This window comes from Danio aesculapii, chromosome 12, assembly GCF_903798145.1.
Source record: "Danio aesculapii chromosome 12, fDanAes4.1, whole genome shotgun sequence".
Lineage (NCBI taxonomy): Eukaryota > Metazoa > Chordata > Actinopteri > Cypriniformes > Danionidae > Danio > Danio aesculapii.
In genome coordinates, this window is record NC_079446.1 from 27,477,756 (window position 1) to 27,502,865 (window position 25,110).

Sequence of the window (25,110 nt, forward strand, 5' to 3'; positions counted from 1 at the left end):
AATGAACCTCCAACTTTTCCAGCATATTTTTTACGCAGCGGATGCCCTTTCAACTGCAAACCAACCCCGAGAAACACCCATATACACTCATTCACTACGGACAATTTAGCTTACCTAATTCACCTGTACCGCATGTCTTTGGACTGTGGGGGAAACCAGAGCACCCAGAGGAATCCCACGCGAATGCAGGGAGAACATGCAAACTCCACGCAGAAACACTGACCCAGCCGAGACTCAAACCAGCGACCTTCTTGCTGTGAGGCGACAGCACTACCTACTGCGCCACTGCGTCGCCCAACATTAACCATAATGTTATTTAATAAACTGCAGTTTTATTTAACTATTTAATTCATGAATTAGTTCTCATAACTTTAGAAATTGTACATTTGTGCTTGATGTCTTTCTAAAATACTTTTAATTAGTGTTGTAACGGATCACAAATCTCACAGTTCAGATCCCACTACGGTTTTAGAGTCACGGATCGGACCATTTTTTGGATCAGCTAAAATGGCAGGAGACAAATGTCATTTGCTTTCATTTATACAAAAATATTACTGCAAAAAACATTGGTTTTAACAAACAGAACTTAGAACCTGTCATTTTAATAAAAATAAAAATCAGGAAAGAACCAGCTGAAAAAAAGAAAAATATTCAATACAAAAAAAAGATCTTTGCTACTGTTGCTTCAACAGTTCAGACATACAGTTTCATGTTTCATTATAGGTGTATCATTTTTGAAAACCTATTCAGTGACATCATTTTGATGGTTGCTTGTCGCCACCCATTGATTACACAATGTCATTTCAACAACATTCACCAGCGTCAAGTTCCATTAAACTGTGATTTTAATCTTTACCGTAAACATCAGTGTTTATATCTTTTTTATGTGAAGCTGCTTTGACACAATCTACATTGTATAAGCGCTATACAAATAAAGGTGAATTGAATTGAATATATCTGAATTATAAACTGTTATCCCGGTACTTCTGTGTTATTTAATTGTTTGTAACTCACTGAAAAAATATCAAAACTGAATCTCTCTCGATCAAATACAGATTTTAATGCATCGCTTCGAAGGATTAATAAACATATACAAATCATTATCGTTTATTATTGATGTTGCGTGGGCTTGAATTGAGATCATGATCTTTTAATGTTTGATTGTGCAGTTTTACACTGAATGCATTAACCCTCCTGTCGTGTTCGCATCTTGCCCCTTACTTTAGTGTTCTCGGTCTGTTTTAACTGCTCTTACATTAGCACAAAAATCATTTTTCTCCACCAAATTTTATTCAACATTCTTTGTCTGTGAACAATGTCTCAAAGTAGTGTTTAACATGAATTTACAGAATTAGACATAAAACAACTGCAATGAAAATAAAAATATATTACAAAATGAACAATAGATGACAGAAATCAAAACCCTTTGTTTCATTACTAATAGACAGCTAACTACAACTATCACAGGGTCTGACCAAAGAAATTGAAATTTTAATCCATCTGAATGATCATCAAAGCACAAACAAAATGCTATCCTTTCCTGTGTACTGAGTGATCGAATTTTCAGTCCTTCAAGTGTACTAATATAGGGAATAGTGACTGAGGGTATATACGGTGAGCATGGACACAGAACTAGCACTAGTTATACTTTGGTTATTTTTGAGCGAGATAATAACGGTCTAACATAATAAAATAACCACAGGTGTTACAAGGTTGATTAAAACACTCAAAATTCAATGAAAGAGATGATCATCACTTTTATATGTTCAAATGCACACTGTAAAAAATAAACCCGTAAAATTTACAGTAAAAAACGGCAGCTGTGGTTGCCAGTTTTTCACCGTTAAAAATACGATACAAACCGTAAAGCAATCTCTCATTTTTACGGTATACTACCGCATTTCATTAATTTATAGCTGTAATATGTCTGTATTTTGAATTACCAACATCTACACATCTTTTGTTACAGAGTTACACACATTAACATATGCAGGTGGTGATGAGAAAGTTACACAATGAACCAATGCTCATCACAAACTATTTTTCCACAAGCAGAAAAGTATATCTGTGCACAGAAGGTGCTCAGTGTCATTCAGACAGCTACTAAACACCAGTATGGTAACACGCATAAAATTAAAGTCATGAAATAAACATTGTTTATCAACATTAGATGTAACATAAATCTCTATTGTTCATAACTGATGGGGAAACAACTAGAAAGATCCAAAGTATTGTCAACAAAAAGCATAAAAAGTGATGTGCCATGCAAGGAATTCTGGGAAAGTCAATTTATGGTTATTCGCCGTAAATATTAAGGAAACATACTGTTTACCAGGTTACGGATTTTTACTGTAGCATTTGTATAGTGTTTTACCGTTGAAATCACGGCCATTTTTTACAGTGCATAGTGTGGAGGATATCATGAGGCCTTCTGGCCATCAGATGTAAAACACAATATTTATGAGTGATTTAAGTTGTAAATCGGTCAGATTTCACCCGAACACGACAGGAAAAACACCTTTAATTAGTAGCATAGCATTTAGGTCCCACCACAACTTTTTCTGTCATCAATATATTTTACAGGGAAACCTAAATGATTTCATACATGTGACTTGAATGAAGCGGGAGGCGATCTCTCTGCAGCTGTTATAAATGGTGAATTAACCTACAAGTTCAAAAAAAGTTATTTATCTGTGGGTCACTGTTGGTTGTGATCCATGCAGATCACAGATCAACCATGATCCATTACACCCCTAATTTTAATCCGCCCAGTATTAAATAATAATAAAAAAAAATTGCTCCCAGTTTTAAAATTATTGACTTGAAAGGCTCTAAAATGTTTAGTATTTGTGCTGTGTACTATTTGTACTACATATAAGTTGTAAATAAAGGTGACTGGAAAACATTTTACAACAACCTTTAATTTGACTTGATTTTAAACAGCACATTTAGACATACGTTTCAATGCATCCTTAAAATATACCACTTAATGCAGAAATCAATGTGAGGACAGCAGTGTAGATTTCAACAAAACTCTTTATTTCACTTATACAGTTTATAAAATCAGCTTGCCTGCTTTGATGCCAACATAAACTATGTGGGACATTTGTGTCTGTGCATGTGTGAATGTGTTTTAGACGGAGACAGGCTCAAAGAAAGAACGCTTGAGATGACGGTTTTTCATCCTTAGCTTTGCGTGTGCGTGTGTGCAAGTGAATACAGGAATGCTGATAAGGCAACATGCAGTCTTCAATTTTTTTGTGGCGTCAAAGAAAATACAAACTGCGATGTTTGATAGCTTCGTCTTATAGTTCCCTACAGCAGACACAAGCCTGGGGTGCATGGGTCTGGATAAGGGTTCGAGATGATGATGATGATAATGATGAAGACGGTCATCTTATAGTATAGTTCTACTCTTCTTACGCATTCCCTCGATAAAACACAGTGCCTACAGTCAGCATACAGTAGCACAGTGCTACAAAAAAAACACACCAATCACACACTTCGCAACGGTGCAGTAGTATTGCTTTTACATCACAAATTCATGATCGCACACCGACTTCACATGCATTGCAACATAACATAAAATGTCTTCTTTTTTTAACCCTTTAACTGACACAGTTCCACTTGTGGATTAATCCAGCGCATGGTGACAAGTTATATCGAAATTGAAAGAATCGAAATTGTAGCTTTCACATTTGATGTTTGATATGTATTAATGAGCAATATTTTTTTTTTCTTCATTTGTGAAATAATTTACTATTACTTTACTACAGCAATCTGCATATAAAATCATGAAAAAATGGTAGAAACCTAATTTGGAAAACATTTATTTATTTAATGATTTTTTTTTTTACATTTGCCACATTCTGACAAGCGTCTTCTTTAAAATGAGACCAATCTTAGATCTGCGCACCAAAATTGTTTAAGATTTACACCAATTTAAGAAAGACGTGTCATTTTCAGAGTGGTACAGACAGTTAAAGGGTTAATCCTAACTTTAATGAAGAAACGCAAATCTAGCATAGCTACATCGATACGGATAATAATAGTTTGTAATACAGTATCCATGGTATGCGTTCACATTTTAGTTGTTACTCTATTAAATCACATGAGAAGTCTATTATTGGTCAACTCCTATTCTGCACACACACCGAACTAAAGGAATGTCATGTATCTGTTAATGTACACTTAAATGTACACCAATGCAGCATTTTCAAGACGAAAAAAACAAACAAACATATCTCACAAAAGATCCAGACACACATTGCTACATGCCCTGATGAAATGAGATGTATTGCTTTTCTTACATTACTGGTCATGCGGGTATCTTTTATTCTTTATTAATTTTTTCCCCATCCATGCTTCTAAAAAGCACCTCCATCTCTGATATCAGCCTCTGGGCTTCACGGTTCCTGTTAATTCTTTTGGGGAGGACGTGTGAAAGGAGGTGTGTATTGGAGTGTGTGTGTGTGTTTTGAGTGTTGTGAACAGGCAGAGGATTGACAGTAACACTAGAGAACAGCATGACGACACCACAGATGTAGAGGAGGGAAGCGTCAAACATCTAAAGGCTACAGGGCTCAGGGAAAGTCTTTTTCAACTCTGGTTTTCCACACAGTCACAGAAAAATATCAGTAAGATCTGGAAGTCTGGTCGGGTGAGGCTTTGGAGCAGAAACGCAGAGGTGGAGAGGGGGGACCGTTTCAGCTTCAGGTTTATGGATTAATATCCCTGAGAAAAAGAGAAAAAGATGTTCATTGTAAACACAGATTTAGGACATTTGTATATTATATTATATTATATTATATTATATTATATTATATTATATTATATTATATTATATTATATTATATTATATTATATTATATTATATTATATTATAAAACAATTGGTATTGTTTTACTAAACAATTTATATTATAATTATATAATATTAATATAGAAAAATTACATCTATTTGGAATGAAATAAAATATTATAAATGTAAATATTCTGATGATATTAAATAATATTAATGATAATAATAGACAATTAAGAATATTATGACATAAATTTAAAAGAAAATAATCTGTAAATAAAACAGGACTATACTATCATAAAACAATTATATTTATAATACCTTATTGTTTAAAATAGAATGATATATGTATTAAATACACGATTGTTAAAACTTAAACTATAACTTTGATGGTCAAAAATAATAATTTAAAATTCAATCAACAGACCATCAATGTAAATGACAAAAAATGTATATCATTACAATTAATTAACAATTAGTAAAATAATTTAAAGTTTTTTTTTAGTCTGGAAAACACACACACAATTGCAATATTAAAAAAAATGTTAACACTATTTCGATTGTCCATTTGAGTATTAGTAGACTGCCTGCTAGTAGGTATTAGTGATATTTAAAGGCTTAGCTAGGCTAATTAAGTTAACTAGGCAGGTTAGGGTAATAAGGCAAGTTATTGTATACCGATGATCTGTTCTGTATCTATATCTATCTATCGGAAAAAAAAAAAAAAAAAAAAAAAAATCGCTTACAGGGGCTAATAATTTTGACCTTTTTTTTTTTTTTACATTTTTAAAACGGCTTTTATTCTAGCCGAAATAAAACAACTTTCTCCAGAAGAAAAAATCTTATCAGACATACTGTGAAAATTTCCTTGCTCTGTTAAACATCATTTGGAAATTATTTAAAAAGGAAAAAAAATTCAAAGGGGGCTAATAATTCTGACTTCAACTGTGTATATATATATATATATATATGAGCAATTGAGCAATATCACACGAGTAGCAGTGCGATTTGGCTGTATATAGGCACTTGTGGGAGGCGTGCATTGGCACAAGTGCCTTAGTGTCCCACCAGTGAAGATATACAGCCACGTCACACTGCTATGAGTGTGAAATTTTGTTTATACAACAGTTTGACGGCATAATCATGTATATTAAAAAGAAAATCAAACACGGACAGTCTCAAAATCCTTTTGTAAGAGGAACTACTTTCTTCCACCATTCATTCACATCTGCAGCTGACGTCAGAACAGCAGAAATCATTAGTGATTCAGCAACATCACTTCAGGGCTAGTATTTGAATGATTCTCTAGCGAAATATCATAAAATACCATCAGTCTACAGAGATATCTCCTAATATTTCTCTGTTGTAATCGGGAGATCACAATAATCTCCAAAAAAGCTAAATCAGCACAAACACTGCAAGATCACTGTTGTGATTGCAATAAGGAAAAAACGCTAAACACATGCGGGCATTTCTTCTTTCTTTCTTATTGTGGAACTAGTCACGAAAACAGGAGACTCATTAGAAACAAACAGATGGCCAACCAAAAAGTAACTCAGGGTTTTACAAAGAGAGGCCAACACAAAATACACACATTCCTGATTTGCGAGTTCTATCTCAATACACTACTATTATATGGTATAAATACAGCACTACAACATACAAAAGACGACTTAGAAATTACGCTGTTTTTATCCCCTAAGGGCTAAGCATGCGTCTTTGCTCTGCTCAATGACAAGCTGATGAACACCGACATGCCATCTCTAAGAAATTATAAATATTTTATAGGCGCTATCCTATAAATAAACTGCATAGTTGCAATCTAAACAACTACATTCTTGACTTAAAAAGCCTCAAAAGTACGTTATGTTGTCCAACAGCTGCAATATTTGTCAACTGTAGAGTGTCCTCTGCTTGTTGCTGTATGTGGGCGGAGTAATACACAAAGGTGAAGTGGCTGGACGAGTGCTGTTATTTGCAAAATATCAGCGAATCAGATTTAAGAACTAGACAGAACTGTTGTAAACATATGTATGTGGAAGTGAGACAGGCCAAACCCCCCTTTTTATGGGGCACAGACAAAAATGATGATATGTTAGAAACAACATGTTTATTAAACAGTATTTCCAAAGTATTTTGTGTCCATTGAAATGAAGTTCTCACCTCTCCACCCTCTCCTCCTTCCATACCACCATGAGAGAAGTCACCCTGTGAAAGAAACACACCATTATCCTCCAGAATACAGCAGGGAATCTTCATGAGCTCAATCACATTGCTCTCATCACAGCCAGACTAAATGATATCATCGATTCATGCAGGGATTCAGCAGAGGGGCAGTGTGTTATTATGACTGCTGTTTCTGCAGAGATGGAGGTCATGTGGAAAGTGAATGTGTCTGTGTCAGTGTCTGCAGTATAGTTGTTCTAGACTCTTCTGCTGAGTCACAGTCAGGTCCTCTCTGTCACTGCAGTCTTAGGGACAACATTTACAGCTTACACCATTGGAATTAAAAAAAAAAACTGCATGTCTTCAGTAAATCCTGAGTTTTTTTTTTTTTTAATGGCAGTGGGAAGGTCTGGGTGATATGACAAATCTCATATCTCGATAGAAGTCATCTTATATCCTAATAATGATATATGTCACAATATAGTACCATTTCTGTAAATTCAATCAATTAATAATTTAAGTAAAGGAATATTTCTTTTTTAATTTTAAACTATACACTCAGAAATGTACTCCTTCATAAGTGATCATGTTTCTCACTTTATTTAGAACTTCAGGGCAAATGTTTGATTAATGATTGTAATCAAAACTAATGATTACAGGTTTAACCTTAAAATAAAAAAGTATTGCTAAATTAACTAACATTATAATGTACATTCAACATCACAACTTTCTCAAATATGGCTTAGTCCCTTTATTAACTTATCCAACATATGCAAGCAAACTTATCCAGCATATGTTTTACGCAGCAGATGCCCTTCCAGCCACAACCCATCACTGGGAAAAACACACACTCATTCACTACGGTCAATTTTAGCTTACCCAATTCACCTGTACCACATGTCTTTGGACTTGCGACCTTCTTGCTGTGAGGCGAACGTGCTACCCACTGCACTACCGCGTCACCCACGATATACATGATAAAGCATAATATGAATTATTATGACTTTTTATTTTGTCCAGAAAGCATTCATAGCGCTTCACTTTTTCCACATTTTTTTATGTTACAGCCTTATTCCAAAATGGATTACATTTATTTATTTCCTCCAAATTCTACACACAATACCCCATAATGACATCGTGAAAAAAGATCTTTTGAAATTGTTGTAAATTTAGTAAAAATAATGAACTTGAAAAATACATGAACATAAGTATTCACAGCCTTTACTCAATACTTTGTTGGTCTACCTTTGGCAGCAATTACACCTCAAGTCTTTTTGAATATGATGCCACAAGCTTGGGAAGTTTTGCCCATTCCTTTTTGCAGTACCTCTCAAGCTCTATCAGATTGGATGGGAAGCAGTGGTGTAGAGCCATCAGATCTCTCTAGAGATGTTCAATAGGATTTAGGTCTGGGAGTTTTTGTGAAGACACTCCATTGATATTTTGGCGGTGTGCTTTGGGTCATTGTCCTGCTGGAGTCTGAGGTCAAGAGCACTCGGTTTTCATTCAGGATGTCTCTGTACTCTGCTGCATTCATCTTTCCCTCTATCCTGACTAGTCTTCCAGTTCCTGCTGCTGAAAAACATCCCCACAGCATGATGCTGCCACCACCATGCTTTACTGTAGGGATGGTATTAGCCTGGTGATGAGCGGTGCCTGGTTTTCTCCAAACATAACGCCTGGTATTCACTCCAAAGAGTTCAATTTTAGTCTCATCAGACCAGAGAATTTTGTTTCTTATGGTCTGAGAGTCCTTCAGATGCCTTTTGGCAAATTCTAGGCAGAAAGTGGCTTCTGTCTGGCCACTCTACCATACAGGCCTGATTGGTGGATTGCTGCACAGATGGTTGTCCTTCTGTAAGGTTCTCTTCTCTCCACAGAAGAACACTGGAGCTCAGACCGAATGACCATTGGGTTATTGATCACCTCCCTGACTAAGGCCCTTTTCCCCGATCTCTCAGCTTATATGGCTGGCCAGCTCTAGGAAGAGTCCTGGTGGTTCCAAACATCTTCCACTTATGGATGATGGAGGCCAATGTGCTCATTGGAACTTTCAGAGCAGCAGAAATTTTTCTGTAACCTTCCCCAGCCTTGTGCCTCGAGACAATCCTGTCTCGGAGTTCTACAAACAATCCTTTTGTCTTCATGCTTGGTTTGTGCTTTGACATGCACTGTCAACCCTGGGACCTTATATAGCCGGGTGTATGCCTTTTCAATTCATGTCCAATCAACTAAATTTACCACAGGTGAACTCTGATTAAGCTGCTGAAACATCTCAAGAATGATCAGTGGAAACAGAATGTACCTGAGCTCAATTTAGAGCTTCACGGCAAAGGCTGTGAATACTTGTGTACATGTGATTTTTCAGGTTTTTTATTTTTAATAAATTTTTAACAATTTAAAAAAATTTATTTTATCACATTGTCATTATGGGGTATTGTGTGTATTTATTGAGGAAATAAATGAATTTAATCCATTTTGGAATAAGGCTGTAACATAAAAATGTGGAAAAAGTGAAGCTCTATGAATACTTTCCGGATCCACTGTATATCATCATATTGCACAGCTCTAGTTTTGTTTAGTTTTGAATTTTGTGGCTGATCTTTTGTATATAGAAGTAGAAATATAGAATATATTTTCCTTTCAGATGCATAATTTCTTAGAGGAGAGGGTTTCAATTTTTAAACACACCGATCAAAGTATTGTGGTCTAATGCAGATTTGTTCTTTTCAGTAACTCTGGCTCTTTTAGTTTATTAATGGCCATCAAAAATAAAAATAAAATGCAGTTTGCAACCTATATTTTACCTTAATAAGATTTACAAGTTAAACAGGCTACTCAACACAAAAATAAAATACAATTTAATAGTTTGTACCTACTTACACTCTGATCTGGAATTTCAAAAACAAACCTCTATTTATTGGACAATATGACTATGAACTTTTATGCAAATAAGTCCTTTCTAATCTGATATTGAGTTTTAAACCATAATTTGCTGTATATAATTGGTCTAAATGAGTTCCATAAGCCATTTAACTATGAAAACCAACCTGTGTCAGGAGTTGTTGTACTATACAGCAGGTTAGGGATTGTATTAACACATGCAATGTATGCTGGTCTAAAGGCCAAACTTTACTACTAGGTAAGCCATCATTCCTGCGTGCACAATCTCCAGACATTCAAAAATATTAGTATTAATACTGCTGGTGTTCATTCGATAATATTGTCAGACAACAATATTTTAAATATGAGAAACAGCAAGGAGTCGTGCATTATTTATGAGCAGTTAGAAAAGCACAATGACTGCTTAAATGTCAGTCGCATTTTATTGCATCTATTCTTTCCTGGCAGATTGAACATTCTTCAACTCTGCAGGAAGACTGAATGTTTTTATTATGACCGAGTGACCAGGCTGTTAGTTGATGCAATGGGAATGACTGGGGAAAAAATAAGAATGGATCTGACATTTGCTTGTGTAGTAGTGTAACAAATCATTTCTTTTTTAACTAACTTTCAGTGACTAAAGATTACAACTAACTTAAATTATAATTAATTTTCAGCAATAAGAATAAGGAAATATGAAATTATGAAGACCCATTTCTGCCACAGGATTTTAAAATAAAAAGGTAATAAAAACATTTTAATATATATATATGTTTTTTTTTTTTTAAATGTAGATGGAATACGTTTCATACCTCTTTTAAAGATCTTGTGGCGGAAATATGTAAAAAAAACTCAAAAAAAAAAGTATATATACTTATATATTATATAAGTATATATATATATATATATATATATATATATATATATATATATATATATATATATATATATATATATATATATATATATATATACGTTAAAAAAATTATATATATCTTAAAATTCAGATTTCTTTATTGTGCCTTTAGATCATATTTCAAACTTTTCTTAAATGGCAGAAATAAGTTTTTATAGGAAATAAATAAGATATTTAAAAATTTAAATGAAGAATTTTTTTTAAAAATATGACAAATAATGCTGTAAATAAAGTTTAAGCTCCAAAATAGATAATACTGAAATAAAGCTAAATTAAGAAAACTAATAAAATATATTTTAATACATAAGCAAAGATAAAATGACTAAAATTAACTAAAATATTAAATTATAAATATGTTATTAATAAATATTAAATTTAAATGTTAAATTAATATAAAATATTCACTAAAAATACTATAAATAAATACTGTAATATATAAATCAACCACTACATGCCCTAATGAAATTAGATGAATTGCTTTTCTTACATTAGTGGCATCTTCTTTTATTATTTATTTTTAAAACATATTCATTATTAAAATGATATTTTGTATTTGTTTTAGTAAAATATTATTTTATGGAACTAAACTGAGATTAACCACCAATGAACAAGTGTATGTTTATTAACTAACATTAACAAACACTGAAAATCTAATTAACACTAACAAATGTCTTGCTCATTGTTAATGTTGCTTACTGTATTAAGCAGTTTTTGGAAAGTGTTATCAAAACAACTTTAATCTGCTTTTTTTTTCCACTGCTGTTCACAATTTTTATTTTTTCTTTACCCTAGCATTTTACTGAACTCTCACAGTATTGGATGATTTACTGGATGGGAACTGATGGGAAGGGTCAGGTAATCAATGCAGCCATTGGGTTTCATTATTCACAATGAAGCGAATGACTCCACAGGGACTGAATGAAGAAAACTGAACTCTGCTCTTATATGGATGCTTTTGCATCAGTATAGGCTTTCATACAACAGTCAGCTAAAGCTGGGTCTCGTATTCAGCATTTCTCTCTGAAAAAACAAGCCACCAGTGTCAATTCACTGAATAAGCACCTCATATAAAGCCTCATCCTGTCACAGTTGTAGACGGGGAAGAACAAACACAAGATGTTAGACACAAAATACAAGCATTCATACAGCGCTGTACAGGGTCAGAAACTAACAGAGGCTTGTGGTACAAAAAATGCATCAAAAATCTAAAATTCCCCCCAAATTAAGGGAGTAAAAAAATTTTCGCAGTTAAAAAAAACTGTCTGTAAAATCTGTTGTGATTTTAAAGGGGTTTTTAAGAGATTCATTTCTGCATGTTAGACAGGTTCGGGTATTATGTAAACACGCCCAGCATTACTGTCTATTTTAGAATTAAATGTGTTTTTTGTTATTGTTGTTGTTATTTTTACATTCATCTTTTTGCCAGTACATTCATCAGTATAATACAGTCCTAACTAAAATATCTATTTATAAAATATGAAATGTAATTTTATGCCATGTAATTGAATATATAAATATATAATCTGAGAATTATTAATTCCATTGGAATAAATATACAATAAATAAATTAAACCAAAGCTGCTCAAAAAACAGTCCAGATTAACAAAACATCAAAACAACAGAAAATATCCCAAAAAATATTTTGATAAAATCTCTAAAAGGTTTTAAGGCAAAATAAATACATTTTACTTACTTAAATTTTCATCTTAAAAAGCTTTCATATTGCAATGGCTTGTCAAAAGATTCATTTTTCTATCAACATTTAGCAATTTTTTCAAATTAAAGTTTTTTTTTTTTACACCTTAAGGTGCTTCATTCATACCCAGTTCTAAATAATGTCAAACGTTTTTATGATTTTGTCATTAAATATAATTGTAAAACTGCACTCTCAGAAAAAAGGGTACAGGAGCGGTCACTGGGGCAGTACCTTTTCAAAAGATACATATTTGTACCCAAAGAGTCCACAATGGTACCTCAAAGGTGCATATTAGTACCCAAATGTACCCAAAAAGTACCTTTGAGGTACCATTATGGACCCTTCAAATACAAATATGTACCTTTTGAAAAGGTACTGCCCCAGTGACCGCTCCTGTACCCTTATTTCTTATAGTGTGGGGATTTTAGGGTATTCACACGCTATTGTTCCCTTATTAAAAAAATCTAAATCTACCTTAATGTACTAAGTGGCATAATTACTATTAGAAAAAATGCTCTTATAAGGATTTTAAATAGCCAAATTGCTCCAATTAGAAGTTGATTTCTGACCCTTGTGCAGCAAAATCAAACGAAACTCTCTGTTCAACTGTCAAATAGATGTGAAGTTTGTGGTTATGCCAGGTTAGTCATAGCTCCCTTAGGCTACAGACGTAATTAATTCAAAGTTCTCTGAAATGCAATAAACAAGACGGATTAAATAACAGATAGTGTTCATTGAAAATGTGAAAAAAGGAGAAGAAATGGTGACATCTGGAGGCTAATTGCGTAAACACTCACCGGGTTCACCATGCCGGTCGATGCCGCCACGTTCTCCAGTCCCTCTACTGTATTCTGGCCCGCTACATTTGCACCGCCTACTGCCGTTTCACCAACTATATTTGCCTGGTCGGTGGTCTTCTGGACAACTGTAAGGGTCCACATTATAGAAAGTAAATACAAAGACTTCGCAAATTGTGCTGTGTGCAGTATCGCATGATTATTTCTCACCTGTGTTTACACCTGAAACCATTCCCTCCTTTGTCTTGTTGCCTGAAACATGAGAAAAAGAAATTGAATTGTGAATTGTAGACTGGTACAAATCATCTTATTGCTGTGCGTTGCATATAAATAGAATAGCTGGCTTATTATGCGTTATCTACTGTTCCAAAATATCATTTTGAAGAATATTTGAAGTGGATCAAAACCTTTTATCAAAGTGTACAAATTACAACAATATGCTATAAAATTGTATATCCAATTAAGACATTTAGATATAAACAAACATTTGAAGGTTTTTCTTTTACTACAGGGACTGCATTTATTTGAAGCGGTAATGTTTTATACATATATATATATATATATATATATATATATATATATATATATATATATATATATATATATATATATGTATATATATATATATATATATATATATATATATATATATATATATATATATGTATGTATATATATATATATATATATATATATATATATATATATATATATATATATATATATATATATATATATATATATATATATATATTTAAGTATAATTTATGATGCAACTAGAATATGATTCTTCAGAAGTCATTGGTTGATTTAGTGCTTAAGAAACATTTCGTATCAATGTTGAAAATGTATGTATACAAAAATAGAAATGATAATATTTTCAGGATACATTAATGAATGGAAAGTTTGATAGAAATGGAAAGAATAGCATTTATTTGACAATCTTTCTACTGATATTTTGATCAAATATATTTACTGGAAAAAAGTCAAACTGGTAGACCGATCCCAAATGCTATTTATTTAATTTTTTTGCTAAATTAGGTTTATCTTATAGGTCAGACATACACACTGATACAATTCACCAAACAATAAATTATCAGGAAAACATAATTATATACTAAATAAGTATATACAGTTAAAATCAGAATTATTAGCCTAGAATTATTAAGTAGAAAATGGCTCCAGACTTTCTGGAACTGTTCTGGCTTTTGTTTTATTGCAAACCGAATGTTTTCCATTTTAAGAGCATGTAAGAAATCAAAAACCCATTGCCGATGAGAAGGGGGAGCTGCTGACTTCCAGTTCATAAGAATAGGTCGTCTAGCCAGTAAAGTTGCAAAGGCTACAACCGACCCCAAATGTTTGAATGATATACAAAATGCAGATTGAGTAATTCGATTTTCTGTGATGTTCTGTGGCTAAAAAAAAAAAACAGGAGCTTGATAGCAATATAATCTCATCATTTATCCCTGATCTCTAATTCACAGGAGAAGACATCAGGATCACAGCAAATGGCAAATAGTAGCATCTGAAGATAGCAATAATTTATCAAAACATAATGACACTACTTTAAAAACATACACACACACACACACACACATTTTCAACATACAGACTTATTTTAGCTGCTCTGTTAAGTGTAGTCTAAGCAAGCAGAAGTTGAAAATAAACTGATTCTTTATTCCTGAATGTTTACAATTTATATTTCAGTGCTTACTTCTATTCTTAGAGTTCCCTATATTGCCTCACTCTCATTTTTTTTTTCTTTATGTGAAAGCTCTTTCAGCATGGTTGAGCACAACTGCTCTCCTGCGGCCTTTCTGTATGTTCCTTAACCCTATTAACAACGCTGACTCTTTTTTTGATCCTAAAGAATAATTTACTACTTAACAAATACTTTAAAAGGCCTTATTTAAAGTATTTAGTCACAGATATAACCATTTGAGTAAACATTTTATGTTTGGGTCATTTTTGACAGAGGTAAATGGATGCTTTATGACTTTAGATGTTATAAATAATTCATTGTAACATTATCAGTTGAAGACAGAATTATCAGCCTTCCTGTGAAAATGTGTGCTGTTTAACGGAAATATTTTTTTCAACATTTTTCAACAATATTTTTTAATAAACAATTTCTTTTGTCTTAGCCAGTACACAATATTTTACAGGAAATATATCTATTTAAAAACAGTTTACAAGCTTAATCAGGTTAATTAGGTTAACTAGGCGAGTTAGATTGATTAAACAAGTCATTGGTCAACAGTGATTTGTTCTGTAGCTGAAAAAATATTATGTAAGGAGGCTCAAAATATTGAACTTAGCAGTTTTTTTTTCAGTAAAAAAATGTGATCAGACATACTGTGAAAGTTTCCTTGGTTTATTAAACATCAATGGGAAATATTTGAAAAAGAATGAAAATTTCACAGGAGCTTATATCTGTTTTCCTATAACTCACACTCTTTTGGGAACTTTGTTGATACATATTTTTGTTAAACAATTGTTATTTTAATGTTTTGTCAAAATAAAACCATGTAGATTTCTTAAATTTGAACAGTTAGAATACATTTTCGGAAATTACATTTCTCCCATTTGTTCCATTTGCAATGCTGATCATTTTAAGATGCCAAACTATGTTCTTCTAAATGTATTTATATAGTAGTCAAATGAAATGTCTCATCATCAATATTGACAGCTGTAATATTGTCCGTCTGAACTGAAAGCATAAATGTAGGTTACTGTATGTGCTGCCAGACTCAGACTGAACCGCACATCTGTGGCACTTCATTGACTGTAATTGTTTTAGCAGTTTGTCTACACATGCACTTACTCTAAAAAAACCAGCAGCACATATACGTGCTTGCTGGCAACCTGCCAGAATAACAGCTTGCTGGTTTTAGGTTAAAAAATTATCAAAATGTACATAGTGTGTGATTTAAAGTATACTGTATAACTTTTTACAATATTTTAACATTTATTTTTTATAAAGAAACAAGGTGATAGGTCACATTTTACAGTAAGTACAATTAGTTAATGGATTTACTAACATGACCTTATTAGGAGCAATACTTGTACAGCATTTATTAATCATAGTTCAGCATTTACTAATGCATTATTAACATCCAGATTCATGCTTGTTAACATTAGTTAATACACCGTAAGTTAAGAACTAACTGAACGACTTTACTTTCATTACCTTCATTACGTTAACAAACATGAAGAAATAATGTTTTGTTAATTGTTTGTTCGTGTTAGTAAATGCAGTAACTACCATTTAACCAATACAACCTTATTGTAAAGTGTTCAAGTGATATATAATGCTGACACAGTTTACTTTTAGCAGTTGTATAGTAAAATGTGTACTTCAAAACCAAATCTCCACTTATTATATACAGAAATGCTTAAATATCTATATTCTTGTTATATATCATACTGCATATCTGTCATTCATGAATTGAGACAGAGATCCGTGTATATCTTCCAATAAATCTATTGATCTTATAGAAAGACACATGCACACACACATTCCTATATCCCAGTGAGACTTTCATAGACGTAATGATGTTTCTACTATATAAAATGTATATTATCCCCCTCTTCAACCGTATCCCTAAACCCAACCCTCACAAGAAACAATCTGCATTATTACATTTTCAAAAATCATAATTCTGTGATATTTATAAACATGTTTAAGCATAGGGACCTCAATTTTGGTCCCATGATGAGATAATTCCCCATGAGTGTGCATTCAGTTTTAAGTTCCTACAGGGAAATAAAAACAAGTACATTCTCACACACACATCCATCCATCCATCCCTCCATCCATGGGATAATTCACCCAAAAAGGACATTTCTATCTTCATTTACTCATCCTTTACTTGTTCTAACCCTCTTTTACGAACACAAAGGAAAATATACTGAAGAGTGTTCAGAAAAAAACAGCCATTGTCATATAGTAGAAACAACAACAAAATGGATACTTTAGAGGTCAATGGCTGTTTTTATTTTTTCCAACATTTTTCAGTGTGTATGTAAATAAGGATGTTTCTATTTTGGGGCTTATAGGCTAGGGCTGCACGATGCAGGGAAAATATGCAATATTGTTGTCGAGTGTTGCGATAATCATCTTTCTGACAGTATAACGAACTTTAAAAAACACCATATTATCATTAATTTATTCATGTGATGACCACACTAAAATAAACAGGTGACAGATATTTATCTGAGGTAATTAAATCTAAAAAGAAAAAAAAACATTTAGACTTTTAAAACAATTATGAATGACTGAAACAAACGACAGACGGCTGAAAACCTAATCGGAAATTGTGATTGTGTTATCATTTTCCTCTCATGGGGTCCGTTCTTCATACTTCACTTAAATAACCAGGATCTGCCAAATCATCTTTGATTCTATTAATCTTAATAACTGATCTCTGGCTAATTTGGTTCTTCAAACAAGTTCGTGAATCAGATTAAGATGTCTGGATGAACTGATCTGGGATCGATGCGTGTGTTGTGAAGGACAGATCTATCGATCATCGAAATCATGATCAGCAATGCAGTGATTGGCTGATGCACAGCAGCGTCATAACATAATCTGATTAATATACAATAGGGTATATGCCGAGCTAGTGTGTTTCCCTTGCTGATAAACTTCCGGTGACCTGTCATTGTTAGTTTTTTCCATTTTATACAGTTCCTTTTACAGCATCGATGTTGTAATGTAATTCAAATACTATCAGTTAAACAGACTTTGGCATTCATTTAGTTGCTCAAGTGTAAAACGAGACAAAAAGCCGTTTGCTCGAACGCGCCCTTCAGAATCTGCAGGCTAGCGCGGAAGCTCTATTGAATATACTGGGGTAAAATAAATGCTCATATTATAAAGACATGGCGGGGGAAAATTTAATGCAGTGCTTCTTGTACAATCTGAGACCCACTTTATATCGAATATCACTCAGCCTGTGGAGATCGCTGATTTTTAAAGAAAACAGACCTTAAACTCGCCAATTTTGCATTGGCATACAATTCACCAGAAACGATTAACCCAGGTTACTGACAAATTAAAAGTCCTGTTAGCATGCTTCGGCATATACCCCATTATGCATGTGAGCAAAAGTATATAAAATTCGTAGTAAACGGTTTGTTAAATGTGATACACAATAACTTTCCACCTTTGTTGTGGGCTGCAGGCTTTACACTTTCATGTGTCAAGAGTACTTAGCAATTTATTTAGTTTTACATTTAGAGTGAATTGTCTTTATTATAGTAGCCTAGGCCTATTTAAGTTTAAGGAATAACTGGAATAACTGACTGTTTAAGTTAATTTTGCATCAAAAAAGCATTTTGATATCAGTAAAAGTGTCTGCAACTTTTGCGAAGCATCAAATCACCAGCATATTAGCTGTCAAAACATGTGCATGACCGCATTATTATTATTCCTCTCCTTTATATATATATATATAAAAAAAGTTTCATTTTGGCCATGTCTTTTATCATACACAAATTGTACTAAAACTGGGTCAGTACCTTAAAACAGTACATGTTTATATGTAAAAACTCCATGTTAATAAATATTCTCTTTGAACTCCTTGGGGAGAGAGGTGTAGATTGCATTTAAAATTAAAAGTTTTAGTTGTACAGTTGAAGTCAGAATTATGAAACCCCATGAGTTATTAGCCCCCCTGTTTATTTTTCCCCCAATTTCTGTTTAACAGAGAGATTTTTTTCAACAGATTTCTAAACATAATAGTTTTAATAACTCATCTCTAATAACTGATTTATTTTGTCTTTGCCATGATGACAGTAAATAACATTTTACTAGATATTTTTCAAGACACTTCTATACAGCTTAAAGTGACATTTAAAGGCTTAACTAGGTTAATTAGGTTATCTAGGCAGGTTAGGGTAATTAGGCAAGTTATTGTATAATGATGGTTTGTTCTGTAGACTATCGAAAAAAAAATATAGCTTAAAGGAGCTAATAATTTTGACCTTAAAATGGCTTTTAAAAAATTTAAAACTGCTTTTATTCTAGCCAACATAAAACAAATAAGACTTTCTCCAGAAGAAAAAATATTATCAGACATACTGTGAACATTTCCTTGCTCTGTTAAACATCAATTGGGAAATATTTACAGAAGAAGAAAAAAATCAAAGGGGGTTTAATATAATAATAATATAATAATTCTGATTTCAACTGTATATATTTAAAAAAAAAACAAATCCAGCTAATTGAGTAATCCACGTACAAACAACAGACCGCTAGTAATGTCTCCTGAACCTACTGGAGATGTGGGGATGAAGATATTAAAGCCCCCATCTGATGTCATCCCCCATCAGATTTGGATCAACAACCTATGCATGCAGCACACAAATTATTGGCACATCAAATTAATTCAGTGAATAGCAATTGTATGAAATGATACATATTGCATTTGCAATTGTCTATATCATTTCTATATCATATCATTTCTATTATCATATCATCATCGATATATTGTGCAGCCCTAGTTTAAGCTATGTTTGCTCAGTTCCAAATGGACAAAGAATGCAAAAACAGTACATTACAGTATTTTGATAATAGAGATATTTTGAAAAAAAAAAACAGCTCGTTCTATGGCCCAAACAATTTAATAAAGAAAGACTATGATTGTAAATGACGAGATCTGTTTTAACCCTCCTAATATTCATTAGGAGGGTTAAAACAGATCTCTTAATATCCTGTGATAGTCTTTCTTCCCTGTCTGCTTTCTTTATCTGTAGTGCAGGAATGCGAGCTGCTGCTGGATCAAGCATTTGCAGAATCTCCACTGCGTCATACACTGATGACGACAACAGCACTGCATCTACAGAACACCCAGTTCTCGATCACAGGCCACTCACAGAGCCACATCCAGTAGCGTTTCTCACTGGCGGATGGAGAATAAGTAACCTGCACTCGTAACAGTCCAGCAGAGTAATGACTTCATGCCCTACTGCACATAAGCACTCTGAAGCCCCCTGACGACGGGGTCACCTTGCTGGACCACTGACTGCTTACATCACGCACGCATCCATGCTGGGCTGATTGCTGATCTGATTGGATTAGGTAAGATTGGGTCTAAATGCAGGTGTTGAAAAATGCACTGAGGATAGAGAATGTTCCTGCAGAGCTGCACCATTAACTGCTGAAAGATCGTGATCTGGAACGCAAACGAGTTCTTAAAGGGACAGTTCACACAAAAATTAAAATGTGCTCACCCTCATGAGGTTCCAAAACTGAGTTTCTTTATTCTGTTGAAGATGTTTTTAAAAAAGATGAAAAGCAGTGATCATTGACATTCATTGTTGAAAAAACAAATACAATGGAAGTCAATGGTTACTTGTTTCCAGATTGCTACAAAATATCTTCTATTTTATTCAATATAAAAAATTATGTCTAGCAGGTTTAGAACGAGGAATGAATGAGGACAGAATGAGGATAGAATTTTCAGTTTTTGGTGAATTATGTATGCCAACCGCATACATATTAAAATTTGGACAGTAGTGGATTCACATTTGACTAGTCGTCATGTAGCGTTCAGTCTTTAGTCTTTGAAAACATTCAGATTGTCACAAAAGATACTTAGATAGACATTTTTATTATTTTTAAGGGGGTTTTCATTTTATTAGAATAGGACAGTGGAGGTTTCAGACGGAAAAGTATTGGGAGCAAAGAGAGGAGAAGGTTCGGTAAAGGACCTCGAGCCGGGAATCGAACTCAGGTCACTGTGAGCACCACGGTGCTTTATGTCTGTGCACTTAACCACTATGACAGATAGACATTTATAAATAATGCCTACCAAACTAACTAAAAAAGTGAACTCCAGAAACACTTTGAATAAAAGGAGAATATTTAATGAAATAAAATAAATGCCAACGTGTTTCAGCTTAAAAGCTTCCCTCAGGGCACAAAAACACATCACATACAAATATTACCAAAAGCTTTAAACATACTTTCTTAGATACTAAGGGGCCGATCACACCGAAGGTGCTTTTTTGTTTCAAAAATGCGAGGCATACCACACTGCCTTTTTTGTTGACAAGAAAAAAAGAAGTGCTGTGCACTTTTTGTCACTAGGCAACGACTAAATCAGCTGCGTATTATGTGCGAATGTTGCTGTTCATATTAATATAAACTTAAAATGTAAAATTATTGTAATATTCAGGATTTGTGATTCATATAGCACCTGATAACTCAAAACAGCAACCACAAGTCTCTCCTCATCTTCAAAAGTCTCCATAGTTTTCTCAACTACTTCTCGATTATTTTTTCAATTTCCCATTCATTGTATTTTTTTAACGTCCACCCCCACCCTTAACCCAACTGTCACAGTAACGTAAAAACAGCAGTTGTACCGAGTATTATTTATGCTATCTATTAAATTACCCAATAAATTGTATTTTTTAAAGCTTACCCCCACCTCAACCATAAACCCATCCGTCACAGTACTGTAAAGATGTTAGTTATTGTTATACAGCTATATTGATGTGCATATCACACTTCCGGCCGGCGGCGTATCCGATCTAGACTTTATCACACTGCAGCCACCTCAACGGAAACCCCGCCTCTGCTTTCATTTGATTGGAGAATGAAAATGACGTAACATGCTTTTTCCGCCTAGAGTTGACTTTTTTTCAACTGTGAGCGCACGGCGTGCAGGCGGTTAAAACACGTGGCGTGCAGGGCGCATAAGCAGCACACAAAACGATCGTGGTCGTTAGTAAATCATTAAGAGATGCCTCTCAACGCAAAAATTGTGTTCGGTGGGATTGGCCCCTAAATTCTGTCATAATATTATAATACTTTCTTCGTTTGAACACAACTGGAGATATTTTGAAGAACGCTTGTCCTGTGATAGCCAAAAGAAATAAATAAATAATGCTATGAAAGTCAATGGTTGCAGGTTTCCAGCTTGCTTCAAAATACTGTATCTGATTTTGTGTTCAACAGGAGAAAGAATCTCAAACAGGTTTCGAACAAGGATAAATAAATGATGACATGATTTTTTATTTGGGTGAACTTTCCCTTTAACGCTTCAAATAAAGTTTATTAGCAACTTCAAATGCAAAAACCTGTAAGTGCCATCTGAAACTTTCTTCTAAAATGAACAATTGTCTCAGCCTCCAATATTTTTGTTCAGTTATTTCACATGCAAAGAACCTATTTTTTTATATAAAAGTGGATTTACTGAACATACACATTGAAGTTTGCAAAAAATGTTCATTTTAGAAGAACATTTCGGATGGAATTTAAAGGTTTTTGCATCTGAACTCTTCAAATGTTTTATCAGTGAATAATTTAGTCAACATATTCTCCAAAATGGCTGATCCATCCAACAATGAAACATGTTATTAAATGACTGTTATTGAATTATCCACTTAAACTGATATTTAAAAAACAAATTCTACATAAAAAATATAATATATTTATAAAAATGTTTCCGCCAATAAAACGGCAAACAGTAAATGTCATGCCATCCTTCATATCTTTTTATTTAAGTCTATTCAGAAAGGTGCACCCCTACATTCTTGTCAGTTTGATTTGCTGGAGGATGATGTTTTCCAAGTTAACCAGTATTTGTATTTTGGGTCTCTGTCACGCTCTCTCTCTCTCTCTCTCTCTTTTCCATCTGTTCATTTGTGTGCCGATGAGCGTGAGCAGACTGTGACATAACGGTGAGTGTTTGTGGCGGTGTAGGGGGATGGTTGTCCTGCTGCATCGGCTCTCTCTCTCATACGCAGAAGCAGCCGGCGAGCACAGAGAGGAGGGAGGAAATGCTGCAGTGCTCAGCTGATCTGCTCTCAGTGCACTGCCCTCCCTTACTTTCCCTCTCGCTCACGTGCACATCAACAACACTTTATAGTGCATGGAGGACACAATGCTGTGCAGACTGTTAGCTGGTGCAGTGGGGCTGAATTTTATAGTGTACTGGATGGGTGAATGAATCATTGCATGCAAGAATGTTAAAAAAAATATGAAATTATTTCAGAAAAATGCTATTTCTGCAGCATTTTACTGTAGTAAACAATGCATAATTAGTGACAGACATAGTTCCTAATTTAATAGTTACACAGACATTTCTTGTAACTGCTACATTGCTATTAGTTTATTCAATGAGTGAATGCATGAATTCTTATTATTATATTATATTATATAATATTATTTTATATAATATAATATTATATTATATTATATTATATATTATATTATTTTATATTATATTATATTATATTATTTTATATAATATAATATTATATTATTTTATATTATATTATACTATATTATATTATTTTATATTATATATTATTTTATATTATATTATATTATATTATTTTATATTCTTTTATATATTATGTCATATTATATTATATATTATATTACATATTATTATATATTATTTTATATAAATTATATAATATTTCATTATATTATTTTATATTATATATTTTTTATATTATATCATATATTATTTTATATTATATCATATTACATTTAAATTATATTATAGCATATTTTTCTAGTATTTCTAAGTTTTGTTTGTTTTTTGTATGTTTTATATGAATGTTTTAACTACTAACCAAGATTGCTGGTGCTTAATTAATATATAATATACAAATAAATAAATAAATAAATGAATACTCTTGATGTCACATTATAGTTATATTATAAATCTATTATGTAAATTCTTGAACCACTATCCAGTAATGTTGGTGCCTAAAACTTATTTATATAAAGATATTTCATATAATACATACAAACCCCAATCTATGAGAGTTGGTGCTTTGTACTATATATAATTATATTAACTTATGCTTGCTTTCCCAAATCCACGTATCTAGGAATTCTGGATTGTGTTATGCATATTAAGTTAAAGCATATTATTCATGTATTTTCCAAACAGCTTATTCTCTAAGGGGATGCATTACATAACATAATATTAAATTATTTTGCGTTGTACTTTATTATATTAAAATGTAGAATGTCAACCTTGAGCATAATGGATACATAAATTATTAAATGCAACTTTGTGTACAGTTTAAAAAAAAAAACAGCAACATTAATTTCTGCAATATTAGTGCACGCTGCTCTTGTCATGGTTTATGAGCTTTTACTTTGTCCCGTTCAGCTCTGCACCCTGTCGTTTCTCTGTCCTTCACCACACCCCAAGTTTTTGTTCCCTGCACCATTTTTGCAGCATCTTTTTTTAAAATCAGTCGTGTTTCTCACGTTTGCAGCTGCTCTATCGACACTCTCACAGCTTCTCATCGGACTAAACCACAACCAAGACCTCCCTCTCGTGCACACACACACACACACACACACACACACACACACACACACGCATGTACTAATGCAGACTCATCCATCAAATCTGCATTACATCCATTGGGAATAATTGCTAAGACCTTTACAGAACACAACTATTATCACCACTGTCATTGTGATAGGATACACACACACACACACACACACACACACACACATACACACACACATACACACACACCAGCACTTACCCACATACATGACCCCTTCCTTGGTCTTGAGCGCTGCCTCTTCAACCCCAGCTTTAGTCTTCTCAGCGGCCGCCACCACTCCTTCTTTGGCCATGGAGAATCCCTTCATTAGAACATCCATCCTGGACGCCGAGTGTGTCGATAGAGGGTCTGCAGGGTCTGTGTAGGTGCTGAAAGTTTCAACGACAGAGAGAGGGATATGGAGAGATTCTGTGTGGGACAAACGGATGAACAGACACTCTGGACGGAGAGATGGGGGAGTGAGGGAGTGAGGGAGAGAGAGTGAGAGAGAGAGCAGGCGCAGGAGAGGAAGA

The 25,110-nt window shown here is 33.4% G+C and overlaps 1 protein-coding gene across 2 annotated transcripts; it reads right to left on the minus strand.

Annotated features, from left to right (window-relative positions):
* Nucleotides 1-3,018: 3,018 nt before the first annotated feature.
* sncgb (synuclein, gamma b (breast cancer-specific protein 1)) lies at nt 3,019-25,110 on the minus strand. 2 transcript variants are annotated; one of them, XM_056469710.1, is made up of 6 exons: nt 24,797-25,110; nt 13,469-13,510; nt 13,259-13,386; nt 11,828-11,845; nt 6,964-7,008; nt 3,019-4,734 (listed from the first exon to the last, which is right to left on the minus strand). In XM_056469710.1, the coding sequence occupies exons 1-6, from the start codon at nt 24,915-24,917 to the stop codon at nt 4,726-4,728; spliced, it is 363 nt and encodes a 120-aa protein (XP_056325685.1). In that variant the 5' UTR covers nt 24,918-25,110; the 3' UTR covers nt 3,019-4,725. The 2 variants fall into 2 exon arrangements, with proteins under 2 accessions (XP_056325685.1, XP_056325686.1); XM_056469711.1 differs by lacking the exon at nt 11,828-11,845 and having other exon boundaries at nt 24,797-25,106.